Genomic DNA, 18,946 nt, shown 5'->3' with positions numbered 1-18,946 from the left:
AATGGGGGCTTCCCTGGTTGTCCAGTGGGTAAGACTCTGCGCTCCCAATGCAGGGGGCCCAGGTTCAATCCCTGGACAGGGAACTAGATTCCAGTGCAACTAAAGATCCTGCATGGCGCAACTAAAGATCCTGCAGCTAAGAAGTCTGCATGCTGCAACTAAAGATCCTGCATGCTGCAACGAAGATCCCATGTGCGGCAACTAACACCTGGGGCAGCCTAAATAAATAAATAAATGACTAAATAAATAAATAAATATTAAAAAAAAAATCAACTGTCTCTTAAAAAAAAAGAAGATCAAAATGTCTCCAAATACTGCCAAATATCTTTTGCGGGAGGTGGGGGGAGACAGGATCACCCCAGTTGAGAAACACTGGGCTAAGAGAACAAATCTCTCTATTCTAAGTATTTGTTTACAGTTTTTAACCAACAAAAGGGGGGAGGGCAAAGGGATAAGATTCTATTCTAGATTGTTAGGACCTATTAAAGTAACTAAATCTCAAAAACCTGGGGATCCATTTTCCTCATTACTTTGCTCAAAAACATCTTAAAAGGGCTTCCCTGGTGGCGCAGGGGTTAAGAATCCGCCTGCCAATGCAGGGGACAGGGGTTCGAGTCCTGGTCCGGGAAGACCCCACATGCCGCGGAGCAACTAAGCCTGTGTGCCACAACTACTGAGCCTGCGCTCTAGAGCCTGCGAGCCACAACTGCTGAAGCCCCTGCGCCTAGAGCCCATGCTCCGCAACAAGAGAAGCTACCGCAATGAGAAGCCCGCGCACCGCAACGAAGAGCAGCCCCCACTCACCGCAACTAGAGAAAGCCCGCGCGCAGCAACAAAGACCCAACACAGCCAAAAATAAATAAAATAAATAAATAAATTTAAAAATAAATTAATTAATTTTAAAAAAAATCTTAAAAGTATCTTTTAAAAGTAACTCCTTTGTACATAATTCAGTAAATGCCAACAATCTGTATGCTCAAACTACTGGAAGATATCATAATGAAAACCTCTAAAAGAAAAAGAGAGATTAATTCCAGTATCAATTAAGTACCCATGATTAAAATTCATTTTACTTCATGCTATGCTAATTTTATGAATTATTTACAAGTCTTATTTTAAAAGTGTATAATGTGAAACTTCTTACTTCTTAAAAACAAACTTCTCTACTCAAAGCTCTCATTTTTTAAAATATAATCTCCAAGACTTAGAACTTAGTTTTAAATGATACAAGGGGGAGAAAATTTATTAAACTAATAGCTAGAGCTTAAAGAGGGAGAGCCGGAAAGTTCAAATGTTAAGTAGAGTTACTCTCCAAAGGAGTAGAAAAATATTTCACGTCAGTTCCAGGTTTTGAGTAGACACATACAGAAGGCAGACGCAATTACCTGCAACATGAGCTCACAGTCATCTCTTCCAACAAAAATCATTTCTCGTGGCAGCCTGTGGCGAGTGCCTCCACTGCTCACCAAAAACCAGGATGTTAAGCTCATTTTCTGCTTAGCTTCTAAGTCTCTGGCAAAGCTACGTCATCCTGCAGAGAGAGATTCAGAAAAACATACATTTAGATATTTTCAACTTTAGTATCTATTCACCAAACCCTATAACTACGCCTTGGAATAGAACTGCATTCAACATTTACCCCTGACTACATAAATAAGACAGTCCACGGGTCCCAGGAAACAACATATCTACCAAATTCTCAGCAGTAAAGTAAGTCCATGGACTCCATTAAGAGTTCACTTAAAAAGGAATACATTAGGCAATTAAGTAGGTAGTCAACTAATAACATTTATCCTATCTCTATAGCTTATAAAGGTCTACAATTTGAACATAACTTATAAAGGTCTACAGTTCTCAAGTAAATGATCACATTAGTATCATGTTAACCTCAGTAAAAACACTAGCAATGTTATACAAGTAAGTGTCTTAACTATAAATGATTTGAGAAAGACACTCAATTCAAATGAATATATTTGATGCCTGATTAAGAGCTAACAATGGACACCAAAGAAATTGCTTCTTTCTCTACCAAGTGTAGACCACTTAATGCACTTTCAAAAACATGCAATTTCAATTTCTCTGTCCTAACATGTACGGTACTTTTTTTTTTTTTACGTGGTTTTTTTTTTTAATTTATTTATTTTATTTTTGGCTGCACTGGGTCTCCATTGCTGCACTCGTGCTTTTCTCTAGTTGAGGGGAGCAGAGGCTACCCCTTGCTGTGGTGCACGGGCTTTTCACTGAGGTGGCTTCTCTTGCTGCGGAGCACGGGTCCTAGGCGCGCGGGCTCTAGAGCGCAGGCTCAGTAGTTGTGGTGCACGGACCCAGCCGCTCCGCCACATGTGGGATCCTCCTAGACCAGGGCTCAAACCCGTGTCCCCTGCACTGGCAGGCGGATTCCTAACCACTGCGCCACCAGGGAAGTCCTGTATGGTACTTTCTAAATATGTTTTTTCTAGAGCAGCAGCTCCTAAACTTTTTGTCCTTCAGACTCTTTTACACTCTTTTTTTTTAAAAAAAGGACCCTAAAGAACATTTTGTTTACATGGGTTAGATATGTTAATATTTACCATATTAGAAATAAAAACTGAGAAACTGGTATGTATTAATTCATTTAAAATTATCAATAAATCAATTTTACAGAAAAATAGCTAACATTTTAATGAAGATTTACTATATTTCCAAAACAAATAATTAGTGAGAAGAATCGCACTATTTTACATTTTTAAAAATCTCTTTAAGCTCTGGCTTAATAGAAGATTTTCATATCTGCTCTGAATTCAATCTGTTGCCATATACTGTTTAACTTAAAAGATTTAAAAGCCTAGCTTCATACTTATTTCCAGATATGTAGTGGCAAATGGGAAATTTATTTTAATAGTCTTTCCAAATAACTGAAGATAGTTTTCTTTGATACTACATCAAAACTTCACAGGTGATAATTTCCTGAAAGTTATTTATAATATGGAGTCTGAAACTTTCCATACATTTTAACATGAAAATCCATCTTCTGCTTTGAAGAGATTTTGCAACACTGTGCATTGGTCATTTGAAAAACACTGGTTCCCTGAGTTACACAGATCTTCCAAGTGATGACACATTTCATTATACTATTTTAAAATATCACATTCATTTATATCATCACCCATCTCATCTGAAAAGTCTTTAATTACTGGGCAGCTGTTAAGCAGCAGAATCAAGCTCCTAAAATTCTAATTTTCTCTTAGAAAATTTGGTTAAATTTTACTGGCAAAAAAATACTGTCAATTCTTTTCCTTGAAGTGACAGGTTTATACTCTCTGCTAAATACTCAGGTCTACAAAACCATAATTTGTCTGTCAGTCATCGTTTCAAGTAAAAATCATGTTCTATGAAACAACTGGCTAGTTCAGCTCACAACTCAATGACACAAATGCTTTTTCTTGAGACAACCGTGGCACTTTGGTATACACCGAGTGCTTTATGTGTAGTTCCATTTAGTCTTACAGAACATTAAAAAGATGTAATTCAAAGGTCAAGATTTAATAAACTTAATCATTTTTAACACTTCATCAAGGACATTCTTAAGTGAAACTGGCTTTTTTTCTCACCTGCGAGTGCATGCCAGTGAAGAATATGATTACTATTAGCATAGTATGGTGCCAATGCCTTGACTAAGGAAGCAGCAGCTTTAGCCACCATTGTTTTTCCGTATTATCAGTTCAAAGGTCTATACAATAAAAAAGCCAATAATGTTTTGATAATATTATGAAAATAGTTTTGACCTCGTAACCCTTGAAATGGTTTCAAGGATTCCCAGAGGCCTGTTGACTGGGCTCTAAGAATTACTATCTTAGAGGATGTGACTATGTCATTAAGAGCATAAACTTAAGAGTCAGATTGGTGGAGAAGTCTGACTCCTGGTTCCACCACTTACTTCCACATGACCTTGGGCAAGTTACTTACCCCGTGTCCCTTAGTTTCCTCTTGTGTAAAATGGGAATAAGGATAGTATCTACTCAACAGCTTTTTTCTTATTGATCAAAAGGATACTACTTGTAAATATTTTTCCCATGAAATTCCCATATACATTCTTACATGATTTAATTAGAAGCTATACTACAAAACAGTGAAATGAAACATTCTGCAATAAGAAACACATCTATATATTAAAAGAGAAACCTTTAAAATGTAGAATTTCATGTTAAGGTAAAAATCCCATATATTATGAATTTATCTACACATACATGAAACAACCAGTTTCACCAAAATAAGCAAATAATTTTCTGTAAAGTTAAAACAATTAAGTCTTACTCCCTTCTCAATTTATTGAATTGATATGGTCAATTTATATGGATTCTTAAATCTTCCATTCACCTAATTCCTTGATGCAAATGTTGTTGTTAGTCTTCCATTCATCTGTCTACTTTCTGTCAAAATGCTTTTTAGCATTTTATATGTATGTCCTGGCCAAATCAACAGAGAATCAAAAAAATTTTACCAGAAGAAAAAACTTTCAATCTAAATATGGTATATAATTTGCATACTGCCTTTCCAAGGAAAGACAATTTTAAAACATGACATTAATAAGTAAGTCAAGAGTTATAAACTCATTTAAGGGAACTGAAGAAAAAAACTTTTCAGCATTTGTATGGGCAATGTCCATAAGACATGTTAAAGGAAATAAAATTAACCTAAATACAGTAAACGAAACACCAGAGCCAACCATGGGCAACAAGAACAGATTCCAAACATTTTTTAAATCACAAAGTAGTATGTAAGCATGATTCATATGCTACAAAAATATTTTAAGTATTTAGACAATAGCAAGCAAAATTATATAATATACCAATATGTAATATATAACTCCACAATATAAACATACAGTAATTATATAACTATATAAAATAAAATAAAGTTAAAATAATGGCTTTTTATATATTTTATTTTGACCTTCAATGACACTTAAACGGTAACAAATATACACATTTTCTAAAAAACAAAAATGAAACACATAATCCTCAAGATGAAGGGTATTTTTTTACTGGGGTGGGGCGGTGACCGTGAGTCATCTTCTAGTTTTTCTACAATGGGAGGGAATGAGATATGATATAAACCCACTGTCTCTCAGTTCTCATATGGGACTCTATTCCCTTATCTAAGACAGCTTTCTCACTGGTCCTTTAGTTGCAATGCTCTTTTCCTACTCACTGAGTAATACTGACACTTGCACATGGGTAAAACTGAAAACTGAGCTTCCTCAGTGGCCAAGGCAGAGGTTTCAGCTCAGCTTCCTCTAAAGGGCAGGAAAAGGGGCCTTCGGGTTTGCCGATTGGATAGAATATGCCCAAGGTCTTGACTTGGGCACTTCAGATATCCTATCTGTAAAAAGGAAAAGAAAAACAAAATAACCCCAAAAAACAAGAAGAGAGCAAATCAAGATAAAATGAGATACAGATATGCTGTCTTGTAGTATCTAGCATATTGGGGCGCACTCAATTTATGCTCATTGCCTTTTCTCCCTCTCCTCCTAATCTTTTCTGCCAAATAACACACTAATGTCATAATTTGAGACTCAAAATACATCAACCAAACAATAAACATACATTGAATATCTTCTGTCAATGTTCTAAAATTATTCACTTAAAGAAATAGTTTAGGGTAAAAATTATGGCAATATAATATGCCTTACAGCTTACTCATAAAATTAAAAATACTATAACCTTTATTTCATACATATTTCAATTCTGAAAAGTACATTTAATGGATCACTGATTAAAATTCCAGTAACACTTTCTCAAAGCACAAATAGTTTTCAGGTCATACTGAGGATCTAATGACTGAAGAGTATGGAGGACCACTGACCTTTGCAAAGATTACAGTCCCAGACCTTATTACATCTCAAGTACAGCCATAAACTATAACCTTTGCCCTATGACTTTGCAATTCCTCCAAGTAAAGGTGGGAGTATAACTTCCCACTCCATAACTCTGGGCTCTGCCTCATGACTTGTTTTGGCCAACGGAATGGTGTTAATAGCTGTGATGCAAGTAGAAGCTAAAATGTGCTTGGGCAATTGGGTTTGACCTCTTGTACCTCTGCCATTACCATAGAAAGAACACGCCCTAGCTAGCCCATTACTTCAAGGAGAATGAGACACATGTAGAACAGATGTATATCTAACACAGAACTTGAAGCAGGCCCTCAGTATATCATTCAACCCTTAGCTGAAGAATAGAATTAGTGTTGTTTTAAGCCATTGAGAGATGTGCAGTGATTTGTTTCATCACTGACTATAATGCACAAAAGGTGAGTATAATTTACTGAAATATAGTATCTTTTTAAAAGTACACTGATAGTCCAATACACTCACTTGAGTATTTTCAGAAATACACAATTGAAATTTTGTTGAAATGGTTCCCTTTTTTCCAGTTTCTTCATCTCAGAATGGTAACATTTATTTGTATAATTAAACCTAAGGTTGTTATGTATTACAGAACTACAAATTTTAGATAAAGGAAGCTTATTTTAACAAAAAGTTTAACAAGGAGAGAATCCAGCTATAGAAGATGCAAGCTCACTTTTTCTTTGGGAAAAAGGTCAACATCTATAGTTTACTTTTTCACCATCTGGAACAGTTCAATTTACCCATAGGAGAATCCTCCAATCTCCTCCCGAAGTGGGCAAAAGCACACTGATGATGCTGTGGGAACCAAGTCAAGAAGAAATAACTGGGGGGAACCTCACCATTCCATGTGAAGAGTTTCTATGTATTTATCTCCTTGGTTAAGCATAGCACCTTATCCCACCCTTGAATGAGCTTGATGGTCACATGTTTAGAGTCTCTCTGATTTAGTATCTTCAGATAATAAACCTCTAATCTCTGTGGGAATAGGGGTTTGGGCAATGGAGCCCACTAGTTCTTTATATGAACTTCAACTGATTTTCTTGGTTTCAGTCCACCCTGCCTTCCAAGATACCTGGTATCTCACATTCCCAAGTCTTTCCAAGATTCTATGAGAATTCCTTTTTTTTCTTTATTTCTTCCTCCCACAGCTCCCCCTCTTCCAAAACTTTCTCAACTTTTCTTCCCAAGTGGCCTCCTCTCATTCTCTTTGTATTAGTGAGATTGGGAAGGAACAGAGAAAACTCCAGGGGCCCTATTCAGTATACTTCTAGAAAACTGCTTCTTTTATCATATGATTTTGAAATAAAATATTAAAATAAACTAGCTACTCAAAATATAACAAAATATCTCAATGACCATATATTATCCCAATTTTCTTTAGTGTCATATCATTGTTTCCTTTTCTTTTTTCCAGATTGACACAAGAACGTTAGCTACTCTTAAGAGAAGTGAATTCTCAATGATAATGTCTGCTCTCCATATCTGTAGTTTGGTTACTTCATTCTAATTGCATTGATTTCAAACTTCAGGTTAGATACTATTAAAATTACAAACACCAGCTATGATTCAACAGAAGCTAAATAAAAGGGGCAAAAGTCTCCACAGTCATGTTAATCTAACTCTGGATATGCCTCCAAACAACCCCTGGACAAATGAGCATTGTATAGTTCATCAAACAACATACGATATGCTAATGTTTCCATACTCTCAGATGAAATGGCTAAAAGAATATTCTTGGTAACTTTATGAATTTGGAAAGAAGCTACGATAAGGAAAACTAATGGATCAGTTCAAACACTTATGTATTTCAAGGTACTTTCTCATAAAACCTTTGTATTAAATTCTCCTATTAAAATGAAGAAAAAAGCAAGCTGGATAAAATAAAAGGATCCATCTTCATGCTATCTACGAGAGAGTCTGTATATGTAAAGACACAAAGAGGTTGAAAGTAAAAAGATAAAACAAGAAATTCCATGCAAACAGGAATCAAAGGAAAGCTGAGGTGGCTATGTTAATGTCAAATAAAATAGATTTTAATTCAAAAAAGCTTACAAAAGACAAAGAAGAACATTATATATTGATAAAAGGTTCAACACAGCAAGAAGATATAAAAACTGCAAACATATACACACCTAACAACAGAACATCAAAATATATGAAGCAAAAATGGACAAAATTAAAAGGATAAGTAGACAGTAGAACAGTAACAGTGAAGACTTCAATGCCCCATTTTCAACTATGAAAAACAACCAGACAGAAGATCAATAAAGAAAGAGAAGACTTGATAACACTATGAACCAATCTGACCTAACAGATACATACAAAACACTCCACTCAACTATAGCAGAATCACATTCTTCTCAAGTACACAAAGAATATTCTCCATACTAGACCATAATGTTAGGTCTAAAACAAGTCTTAATGAATTTTAAAAGATGGAAATATTACAAAACAACTTTTCTAATCACAATCTAATGAAATTAGAAATCAATAACAGCAGGAAAGCTGGAAAATTCTCAATATGTAAAAACTAAACAACACACTCTTTAACAATGAGTGGGTAAAAGAAGCAATCATGAGAAAATTAAAAAATAAATTGAAACAAATGAAAACAACAATACAGAATAACAAAACTTGTAAGATTTGCTCAAAAGCAGTCCTAATAGAGAAATTTACAGCTGTAACTACTATAAAAAAAAACAAGCAAAAAAAAGATCTCAAATCAATAATCTAAATGCACACCTTAAGGAAACCAAACCCAAAGGTAACTGAAGCAAGAAAATAATAAAGATTACTGTTTCTAGTTGTGGCCTTTCTTTTTGGTTTAAAGAAATCACTTTAACGTTCTTGTAAAGTTTGTTTGGTGGTGCTGAACTCTTTCAGTTTTTGCTTGTTTGTAAAATTTTGATCTATCAAATCTGAATGAGAACCTTGACAGGTAGAGTTTTCTGGGTTGTAGACTTTTCCCTTTCATCACTTTAAGTATATTGTGTCACTTCCTTCTGACCTGCAGAGTTTCTGCTAAAAAATCAGCTCAGTCCCTTATGTGTAACTGTTGCTTATACCTTGCTGCTTTTAATTTCCTCTTTTTATCTTTAACTTTTGCCATTTTAATTACAATGTATCTTGATGTGGTCCCCTTTGGGTTGATCCTGTTTGGGACTCTGTATATCCTGGACCTAGATGTCTGTTTCCTTTCCGAGGTTAGGGAAGTTTTCAGCTGTTATATCTTCAAATATGTTCTCTGCCCCTTTCTCTCTCTCTTCTCCTTCTAGGACCCCTATAATGTTAATGTTTGTACACCTGACTTTGTACCAGTGGTCTCTTAATCTATACTCATTTTAAATTTAAACACTTTTCTGTTGACCTTGGGTGATTGCCACTACTCTGTCTCCCAGTTTGCTGACTGTTCCTCTGTATCACCTAACCTACTGCTGATTCCTTCTAACATATTTTAAAATTTCAGTTACATATTCTTCAGCTCTGTTTGCTCTTTACATTTTCTAACTTTTTGCTTAACACCCCACTTACATCAAGGAACAGATCATTCAGACAGCAAATCAATAAGGAAACATTAACCTTAAATGACACATTAAAATGGATGGACTTAATAGATATATATAGAACATTCCATCCAAAAGCAGCAAGATATACATTCTTTTCAAGTGCATGTGGAATATTCTCCAGGATAGGTGACATGCTAGGCCACAAAATAAGTCTCAGTAAATTTAAGAAAACTGAAGTCATATCAAACATCTTTTCCACCAAAATGCTACGAGACTAGAAATCAACTATAAGAAAAAAACTACCCAAACCACAAACAGATGGAGGCTTAACAATATGTTACTAAACAACCAATGGGTCACTGAAGAAATCAAAGAAGAAACCCCAAAATACCTGTAGACAAATGAAAATGAAAACACAATGATCCAAAATCTATGGGATGTAGCCAAAGCAGTTCAAAGATGGAAGTTTATAGTGATACAAGCTTACCTCAGGAAACAAGAAAAATCTCAAACAACCTAACATTACACCTAAAGGAACTACCAAAAGAAAAGCAATCAAAACCCAAAGTTAGACGAAAGAAAGAAATCATAAAGATCAGAGCAAAAATAAATGAAAAAGGGGCTAAAAAACAATAAAAAAGATGAATGAAACTAAAAGCTAGTTCTTTGACAAGATAAACAAAATTGACAAACCTTTAGCCAGACTCATCAAGAAAAAAGAGGGCCCAAATCATAAAATCAGAAATGAAAAAGAAGTTACAACCAATGCCACAGAAATTCAAAGGATCATAAAAGGTTACTGTGAACAATATTGTCAATGAAATAGACAACCTAGAAGAAATGGACAAATTCCCAGAAATGTACAATCTTCCCAATACTGAACTGGGAAGAAACAGAAACAACTGACAGACCAATTACTAGATGAAATTGAATCAGTAATTTAAGAAAAAAAAAAAAAAAACCCTCCAAACAAAAGTTCAGGACCATATGGCTTCACAGGTGAATTCTAACAAACATTTAGAAATGAGTTAATACCTATCCTCAAACTATTCCAAAAACTACAGAGGAAGGAACTCTTCCAAACCCATTTTATGAGGCCAACATCACCCTGATAGCAAAACTAGACAAAGACACTACAAAAAAAAAAAAAAAAAATCACAGGCCAATATCACTGATGAACCCAGATGCAAAAATCCTAAACAAAATATTAGCAAACCAAATCCAACAATACGTTATAAAGATTATACACTGTGATCAAATGGGATTTATCCCAGGAATGCAAGGACTTTTCAATACCTGCAAATCAATGTGATACCACACTAACATACCGAAGAATAAAAACCACATGATCATCTCAATAAATGCAAAAAAAGCTTTTGACAAACTTCAACATTCATTTATGATAAAAACTCTCCAGAAAATGTGTTAAGGGGGGAACATACCTCAACATGATAAAGGCCATATATGACAAGCCCACAGCTAACATCATACTCAATGGTGAAAAGCAGAAAGCATTTCTTTTAAGATCAGGAACAACACAAGGATTCCCACTCTTACCACTTTTATTTAACATAGTTTTGGAAGTCCTAGCCACAACCATCAGAGAAGAAAAAGAAACATGAGGAATCCAAGTCAGAAAGGAAGAAGTAAAACTTTCACTGTTTGCAGACAACGTGATACTACACACAGAAAATCCTAAAGATGTCACCAGAAAACTAATAAAGCTCATTAATGAATCTGGTAAACTTACAGGATACAAAATTAATATACAGAAATCTGCTGCATTTCTATATATTAATGATGAACTATCAAAAAGAAAAATTAAGAAAACAATCTGATTTCCCATTGTATCAAAAAGAATAAAATACCCAGGAATAAATCTAAGGAGGTAAAAGACCTATAACCAGAAAACTGTAAACACTGAAGAAAGAAACTGAAAATGATACAAATGAAAAGATATACCATGTTCATGGATTTTAAGAATTTATATTGTTAAAATGTCCATAATGCCAAAAGCAAGTAACTAGAAAAAATAATTCTAAAATTTGTGTTAACACAAAAGACCCTGAATAGCCAAAAGTCATATTGAGACAGAAGAACAAAGCTGGCAGTATCACACTCCCTCATTTCAAACCATACTGTAAGGCTGTAGTAATCTAAACAGTATGGCACTGGCCTGAAAAAAGACATATAGATCAATGGAACAGAATAGAGAGCCCAGAAATAAACCCATGCTTATATGGTCAATAAATCTATGACAAAACAGGAAAGAATGTACAGTGGAGAAAAGACACCCTCTTCAATAAATGGTGTTGATAAACCTGGACAGCTACATGCAAAGGAGTTAAACTGGACTACTGTCTCACATCATATACAAAAATAAACTCAAAATGGATTAAAGACTTAAATGTAAGACCTGAAACCATAAAACTCCTAGAAGAAAACACAGGTAGTACACTCTTTGACATTGGTCTTAGCAATGTTTTTTTGGATATATGTCCTCAAGCAAGGGAAACAAAACAAAAAAATAAACAAGTGTGAGTACATCAAACTAAAACATTGTTGCATTGTGAAGAAAACTATCAACAAAATGAAAAGGCAGCCTACTGAATGGAAGAAGATATTTGCAAACTATCTACCTGATAAAAGGTTAATATCCAAATGATATATCTGATAAAGGGTAAATATACAAAGATCTCATGCAACTCAACATCAACAGGAACATGAAAAGATGCTGAACACTGCTAATCAACAGAGAAATGTAAAGTGAAACCACAATGAGATATCACCTCATACCTATCAAAATGGCTACCATCAAAAAGACCACAAATAACAAATGTTGGCAAAGATGTCAAGAAAACGGAACCCTTGTCCACTGTTGGTGGGAATATCAATTGGTACAGCTACTTTGTAAAACAGTATGGAGGTTCCTCAAAAAACTCAAAATAAAACTACCATAGGATCCAACAACCCCACTCCTGGGTATGTATCAGAAGAAAACAAAAACACTAATTCAAAAAGACATATTGAAAAAAAAAAAAAAGACATATTAAATATATACCCCAATGTTCATAGCAGCATTACTTACAATACTCAAAATATGGAAACAACCTATGTGTCCATCCATCAAAAGATGAACGAATAAAGAAGATGTGAATATATATTTATATAGAACGAGAACGAAATACTACTCAGCCATAAAAAAACAATGAAATTTTGCCATTTTCAACAACATGTATGGACCTGGAGAATATTAGGCTAAGTGAAATAAGTCAGTGAAAGACAAATACTGTATGATATCACTTATATGTATAATCTAAAAAATAAACTAGTGAATATAACAAAGAACAAACAGATTCACAGATACAGTGAACAAAGTAGTGGTTACCAGTGAGAGAGAGGAAAGGAAAGGGGGAGGGGCAGAATACGGGTAGGGGATTAAGTGGTACAAACTATTATGTATAATATAAATAAGCCTCAAGGACATATTGTACAGCATCAGGAATATTTTATAATAACTATAAATGGAGTATAATCTGTAAAAATTTTGAATCACTATGTCATACACCTGAAGCTAATACAATACTGTAAATCAACTATACCTCAATTTAAAAAAAAAGGAATTAACACCAATTCTTCGCAAACTCTTCCAAAAAACTGAAGAGGGAAGACATCCTAATTCATTCTATGAGGGCAGCAATACCTGATACCAAAGGTAGACATAGAAACTACAAGAAAAGAAAACCACACTAAGATATTACTGATGTAACAATCTTCAACAAAATACTGGCAAACTGAATTCAGCAGCATACTAAAAAGGATTATATACCATGGTTACATGGGATTTATTCCTGGAATGAAAAGATGGGGGGTCAACATATAAAAACGAATCAAGGTAATAGAGTATAATCATAAAATGAAAGGGAAAAATGGTCAGAAATTGCATTAGTTAATTATGCAGACTGATGCAGAAAAAGTACTTGACAAGATTCAAAATCCTTTCATGATAAAAACACTCAGTAAAGTAGGAAGAGAAGGAAACTTTTTGAACATGATAAAGGCCAAATATGAAAAGCCCACAGCTAAATTCATACTCAATGGTAAGAGACTAAAACCTGTGCCCCTAAAATCAGGAACAGGAAAAGAACACCTGCTTTCATCATTTCTATTTAACAAAGTACTGGAAGTCCTAGCCAGAGTAATTAGGTAAGAAAGAGAAATTAAAGGCATCAAAATTAAATGGAAGAAGTAAAATCACCTCTGTTCAAAGATGACATGATCTTATATGTAGAAAACTCTAAAAAGTCTACCAAAACAACAACAAAACCCACACTACCAGAGCTAATGAATGAATTCAGAGAAATTGCAGGATATAAAATTAAGTAAAAAATCAGTTGCATTTCTAGTTATTAGCAATGAACAATCTGAAACGGAAATTAAGAAGAAAATTCCATTTATAACAGTATCAAAAAGAATAAAATACTTAGGAAGATATAACCAAGATGACCCAAGACTTATACCCTGAAAAGTAAAAAACACTGCTGAGAGAATTTAAAGGAGACCTAAATAAATTTAAGGACATTCTGTACTCACAGATTTGAAGACCTAATATTGTTAGGTGGTTAAGACTACCAAAGCAATCTACAAAGTCAGTGTGATCCTTATCAAAATCACAACAGTACTGTTTGAAGAAAAAGAAAACTCCATTCTATAAGTCATATGGAATCTCGTGGGACCCTGGATAGCCAAAAAAATCCTGAAAAAGAAAAGCAATGTTGAAGAACTCACATTTCCTTATTTCAAAACTTCCTACAAAGTGACAGTAATTACAACAGTATAGTGCTGCATAAAGATAGATCTATATGCTAATGGAACAGAACAGACAGCCCAGAAATAAATCTTCATATATAAGGTCTACTGGTTTTCAAAAAGGGTGCCAAGAACATTCAATGGGAAAAAGACAGCCTTTTCAACAATTAGTGCTGAAAAAATTGGATACCCACATGCAAAAAAATAAAGTTGTACTCTTACCTAATACCATATACAAAAGTTAACTTAAAATGGATCAAAGACTTAAGCATAAGAGCTAAAACTATGTAAAACTCTTAGAAGGAAAAAGCAGATAAATTGGACTTTATCAGAACTTACAATTTTTGTGCATCAAGGGACACTATGTAGAAAGTGAAACGAATGGGAGAAAATATTTGCAAATCATTTACCTGGTAAGCGATTCATATCCAGAATATTAATTATTAGGGAAATGCAAATCAGAATCACAATGAGATACCACTTTACCCCTATTAGGATGGCTATTATCAAAAAATGAAAATAACAAGTGTTGGTAAGAATGTGGAGAAATTGGAACCCTGTGCATTGCTGGTGGGGATGTGTAAAGGTGTAGCCGCTATGGTTTCTCAAAAAGCTACACAGAGAATTTCCATATCATCCAGCAATTCCACTCCTTGGTACATACTCAGAACAACTGAAAAAATATGGACTCATGCGGATACTTGTATACCAATGTTCACTGCAGCATTATTCACAATAGCCAAAAGGTGGAAACAACCCAAGTGTCTATCAACAGATGAATAAACAAAATAGATGTACATATAAGGGAATATTATTCAGTCATAAAAAGAAGTGAAATTCTGATACATGCTACAACATGGATGAATCTTAAAACATATTATATTATGCTAAGTGAAATAAGCCAGACGCAAAAGGGCAAATACTGTATGATCCACTTATAAGAGGGACCTAAAATAGGCAAATTTATACAGTCAGAAAGTAGAATAGAGGTTATAAGGGGCTGAAGGGAGAGAATAAGAAGTTGTTTAATGGGCATAGAATTTCTGTTTGGGATGATGATAAAGTTGTAGAAATAGTGGTGTCGGGCTTCCCTGGTGGCGCAGTGGTTGAGAATCTGCCTGCCAATGCAGGGGACACGGGTTCGACCCCTGGTCTGGGAAGATCCCACATGCCACGGAGCAACTAGGCCCGTGAGCCACAACTACTGAGCGTACGTGTCTGGGGCCTGTGCTACGCAACAAGAGAGGCCATGATAGTGAGAGGCCTGCGCACCGCGATGAAGAGTGGCCCCCGCTTGCTGCAACTAGAGAAAGCCCTTGCACAGAAACAAAGACCCAACACAGCCAAAAATAAATAATAATAAATAAATAAATTAAAAAAAAAAACCACACGAGCTACTACTTAAAAAAAAAAAAAGAAGTAGTGGTGTCAGTTACACACTGTGAATTTAATGTCACTAAACTGTACACCTTATAGTTAAAATGGTAAATTTCATGTTATATATACTTTACCATGATTTTTAACAAGTGTTATTGAAAAAGAATGGCCACTCAAGTCCTCTCTCTGCCTTGATTCCTCTGTTCTTAAATTGGAGACATAGTAAAACTTTATTTTGTTTAGTTTTGTATTTGGTTTTGTCTATCTTAGAACAAGGTATTTTGGAGATTCAAGTTTTCCACAGAACTGAGAATTTTTCCTTAAATCAGGGATTGGCTAACTTTGGCCTTCTGCCTACTTTGTGAATAAAGTTTTAATGAAACACAAAGCTTTTGTATTACAACAGTGGAGTTGAGTAGTTCATACAGAGATCATACGGCTTACAAAGCCTTAAATATTTACTTTCTGGCCCTTTATAGAAAGTCTGCCTTAAAGTATCAACACCTGTTTTTAGTTTTACCATTTTCAATGAAAATATTTTAAAATATATTTCACATTTACCCACCTTTTACAACTCAAAATATTAACTACTGTATTTAACTCTACTAGTACCTCATGATCATCACTATTATCAATAATTATTAAACTATGCTGTAAAAGTGATTTCATCAGAATATATAAGGAATACGGGCTATATCTGTCCTAATACTATCTATTGATAGTTCTGCTTTTCTGAGACCCCGTACTCACATCGTACATGTTTTTTCTGTCTTCTTGCTTCTCATCAGTATCCATTTTTCACTTTCGAGCCCCATTCCCTCCTGCAAGGCCTTAAAAATAACATAAGTATATTTCAACTAGGCTCAAAACGAACAACAAGAATCTGAATGAGAGCTCCTGTGAATAAACTACATGTGTTTTCATTTGAAAGATAAATTTTGTCACTCCACAAGCTTTAGTTTATTTTTGGATCTTTAGTTGTAGGCAGAATTCTATAGGTGAGATGCTATTGTAAAATAGCATTGCATCTCCCTTCCAGATTAAAGATCAAATTAAATAAGAATACTGAGTTCTTTGAATTCAAAGAAAGGAATTTGATATATCCAGGGTACTACTATATATTATCTGATATAATGGAAGAATTTTATCTAAAGAGGAATTAAGAGACTAAAAGATTGGCCCCAAAACTTACTAGTATAGTTTCAGAGATTAGACCATATGGAGTATGCTTACCCATTAATCATGAACATATAATTAACATGTGTATGGCTTAGGTTTAGATTTAACACGCTAAATAGATTCAGGGTCCTGAGAGTTTTATACGTTAATTCTGAAAAATCAAAACTCTAAATACATGTGCATGTGTTTTGGGCATGAGAGAAGGTAAGAGCTTTCATCACGAAAAGTAAAAACTCCAGGAAATCTCACTTAAGAATTACAAATATTAACGTCTATTATTTAGAAATGAATACATTTTCTTGCTTCATTTAAAGCGATTAACAATATAGCTAAAACACAACTCAAGACTCTTCCATTTCCCATAGTATCAATTTCTAACACTGGAATAACTTAATCGAGAAGCCTACAATCTTAGATACGTACACTAGACATAAAATTCTGTTGTACATTCTATGGGTTATGATGGCATGTATCTATCATTATGGTATCTTAGAGTATCTTCATTGCCCTAAAAACCCTCTATGCTCCTCCTATTCATCCCTCCCTGCACCGACCCCTGGCAACCACTCTTTTTTTTTTTTAATGCCTCCATACTTTTCTACAACATCATATAATTGGAATCATACAGTATGTAGCCTTTTCAGATTGCTTTCTTTCCCTTAGTAATATGCATTTAAGGTTCCTCTGTATCTTCTCACAGCTTGATAGCTCATTTCTTTTTAACGCTGAATAATATTCCACTCTCTGGATGTATGACAGTTTATCCATTCACCTGTGAAAGGCCATCTTAGTTGCTTCCAAGTTTTGGCAGTTATTAATAAAGCTGCTATAAATATCACGTCTTTTTATCCTATCATACTGAGTACCCAAAAGATAAGTGACTAATTTTTCAATAAATGTATAAATTCAGGACTCCTATTTCACATTTTCCCCCTACTAAATCCCTAATAGAAAATATCCTCAACACTAAAGGCTCTGCCTCTGACACCTTATATTTCTGAAAATGAAAAAAACATTAGGGATGCATTTCAGCTAAGGACTCAGGATCAAATAAGGTGCAGATATGATTGATCATATGCTATAAAGGCAAATAAACATCATTTTCTATAATCTTTTACTTATAATAATAGATAGCATTTATTGACCATTTACTATATGCCAGACAGTTCGAAGAACTTCATACACACACATGCACACAGCTTTTTAACAACGAAAATTATGTCAGTTCTAGAAAGTAGACAAACATTATACAACAGTTATACCAGAGAACTCTTATTTTACAGAGTACTACACAATGAATTAATCTATTTTTTCTTCATTCATAAAGCATGTACTACGCACTAGTAACAGGGAAAGAGTGATAAGATAGAAAAAGTTCATAATCTCATAGAAGCAAAGATAGACAAACAAAAACTAAGTAAATAAACAGCACAACTTCAGTGACAATGGGAAGACTGGAACATGAAAAACAAGAACAGCATGATGTAACAGTTCTAAGGTGGTGCTGTTTAGGCTGGGTGGTCCGGGAAACGTGTCTGAGAAAGTGACATATACTTAGAACATACTCAAAAGTTCAACTCTGCTGTATAATTAACTTGATATGGGAGAGACAATGAAATACATTCTTGGGAAAAATTTATTCCTTTTAAAATCCCAACCCCCATTTGAGACAGTACAGTTAATCCCATAAATTAAATCCACAGCTGTGCTTTTTTTGGATACCTACCAAGATACTTGTTCATGAGCATGTGAACAAATTCTGTACTGGGAAAACTTCTGCTTTCATATACTCTTGATTATTTTGGAACGACTGCTCCAAATTTTACCTTTATAATCTGCCACATACATTATTAATTAAATCTTGAAAAAAACAAATACATGTGGAGAAAAAACCTAATTTACAACTTTTGCCTAAAACAGCATTAAAAAGTAAAAGAATTTTTCGTTAAGGAAAATGAAGATGATATTCCAAATATCAATAGTCATATATTCTATATCTGAGTTTACTATATATTTTCAAAAGAAGACTTAGATTTGATGATATACTTTTCTACAAATTGTCTAGGCATTAAAAGTTTCTGCCAAAGGACAGGAATAAAGATACAGACGTAGAGAATGGACTTGAGGATACTGGGAGGGGGAAGGGGAAGCTGGGACGAAGTGAGAGAGTAGCACTGACATATATACA

General features: G+C 34.4%; 1 protein-coding gene across 7 annotated transcripts in view; it reads right to left on the bottom strand.

Annotated features, from left to right (window-relative positions):
* Window positions 1-18,946, bottom strand: part of CEP170 (centrosomal protein 170) — a 144,307-nt gene that overhangs the window by 106,778 nt on the left and 18,583 nt on the right. For all 7 annotated transcript variants that reach the window (XM_061187392.1, XM_061187390.1, XM_061187395.1 and 4 more), the window contains exon 2: window positions 1,386-1,531. In XM_061187392.1, the coding sequence (XP_061043375.1) occupies window positions 1,386-1,490 (105 nt within the window). In that variant the 5' untranslated portion in view covers window positions 1,491-1,531. The remainder of the gene's footprint in view (window positions 1-1,385; window positions 1,532-18,946) is intronic.

Source organism: Eubalaena glacialis, chromosome 3 (genome assembly GCF_028564815.1).
Source record: "Eubalaena glacialis isolate mEubGla1 chromosome 3, mEubGla1.1.hap2.+ XY, whole genome shotgun sequence".
NCBI classification, from domain to species: domain Eukaryota; kingdom Metazoa; phylum Chordata; class Mammalia; order Artiodactyla; family Balaenidae; genus Eubalaena; species Eubalaena glacialis.
This window is presented reverse-complemented; position numbering and strand designations above follow the sequence as displayed.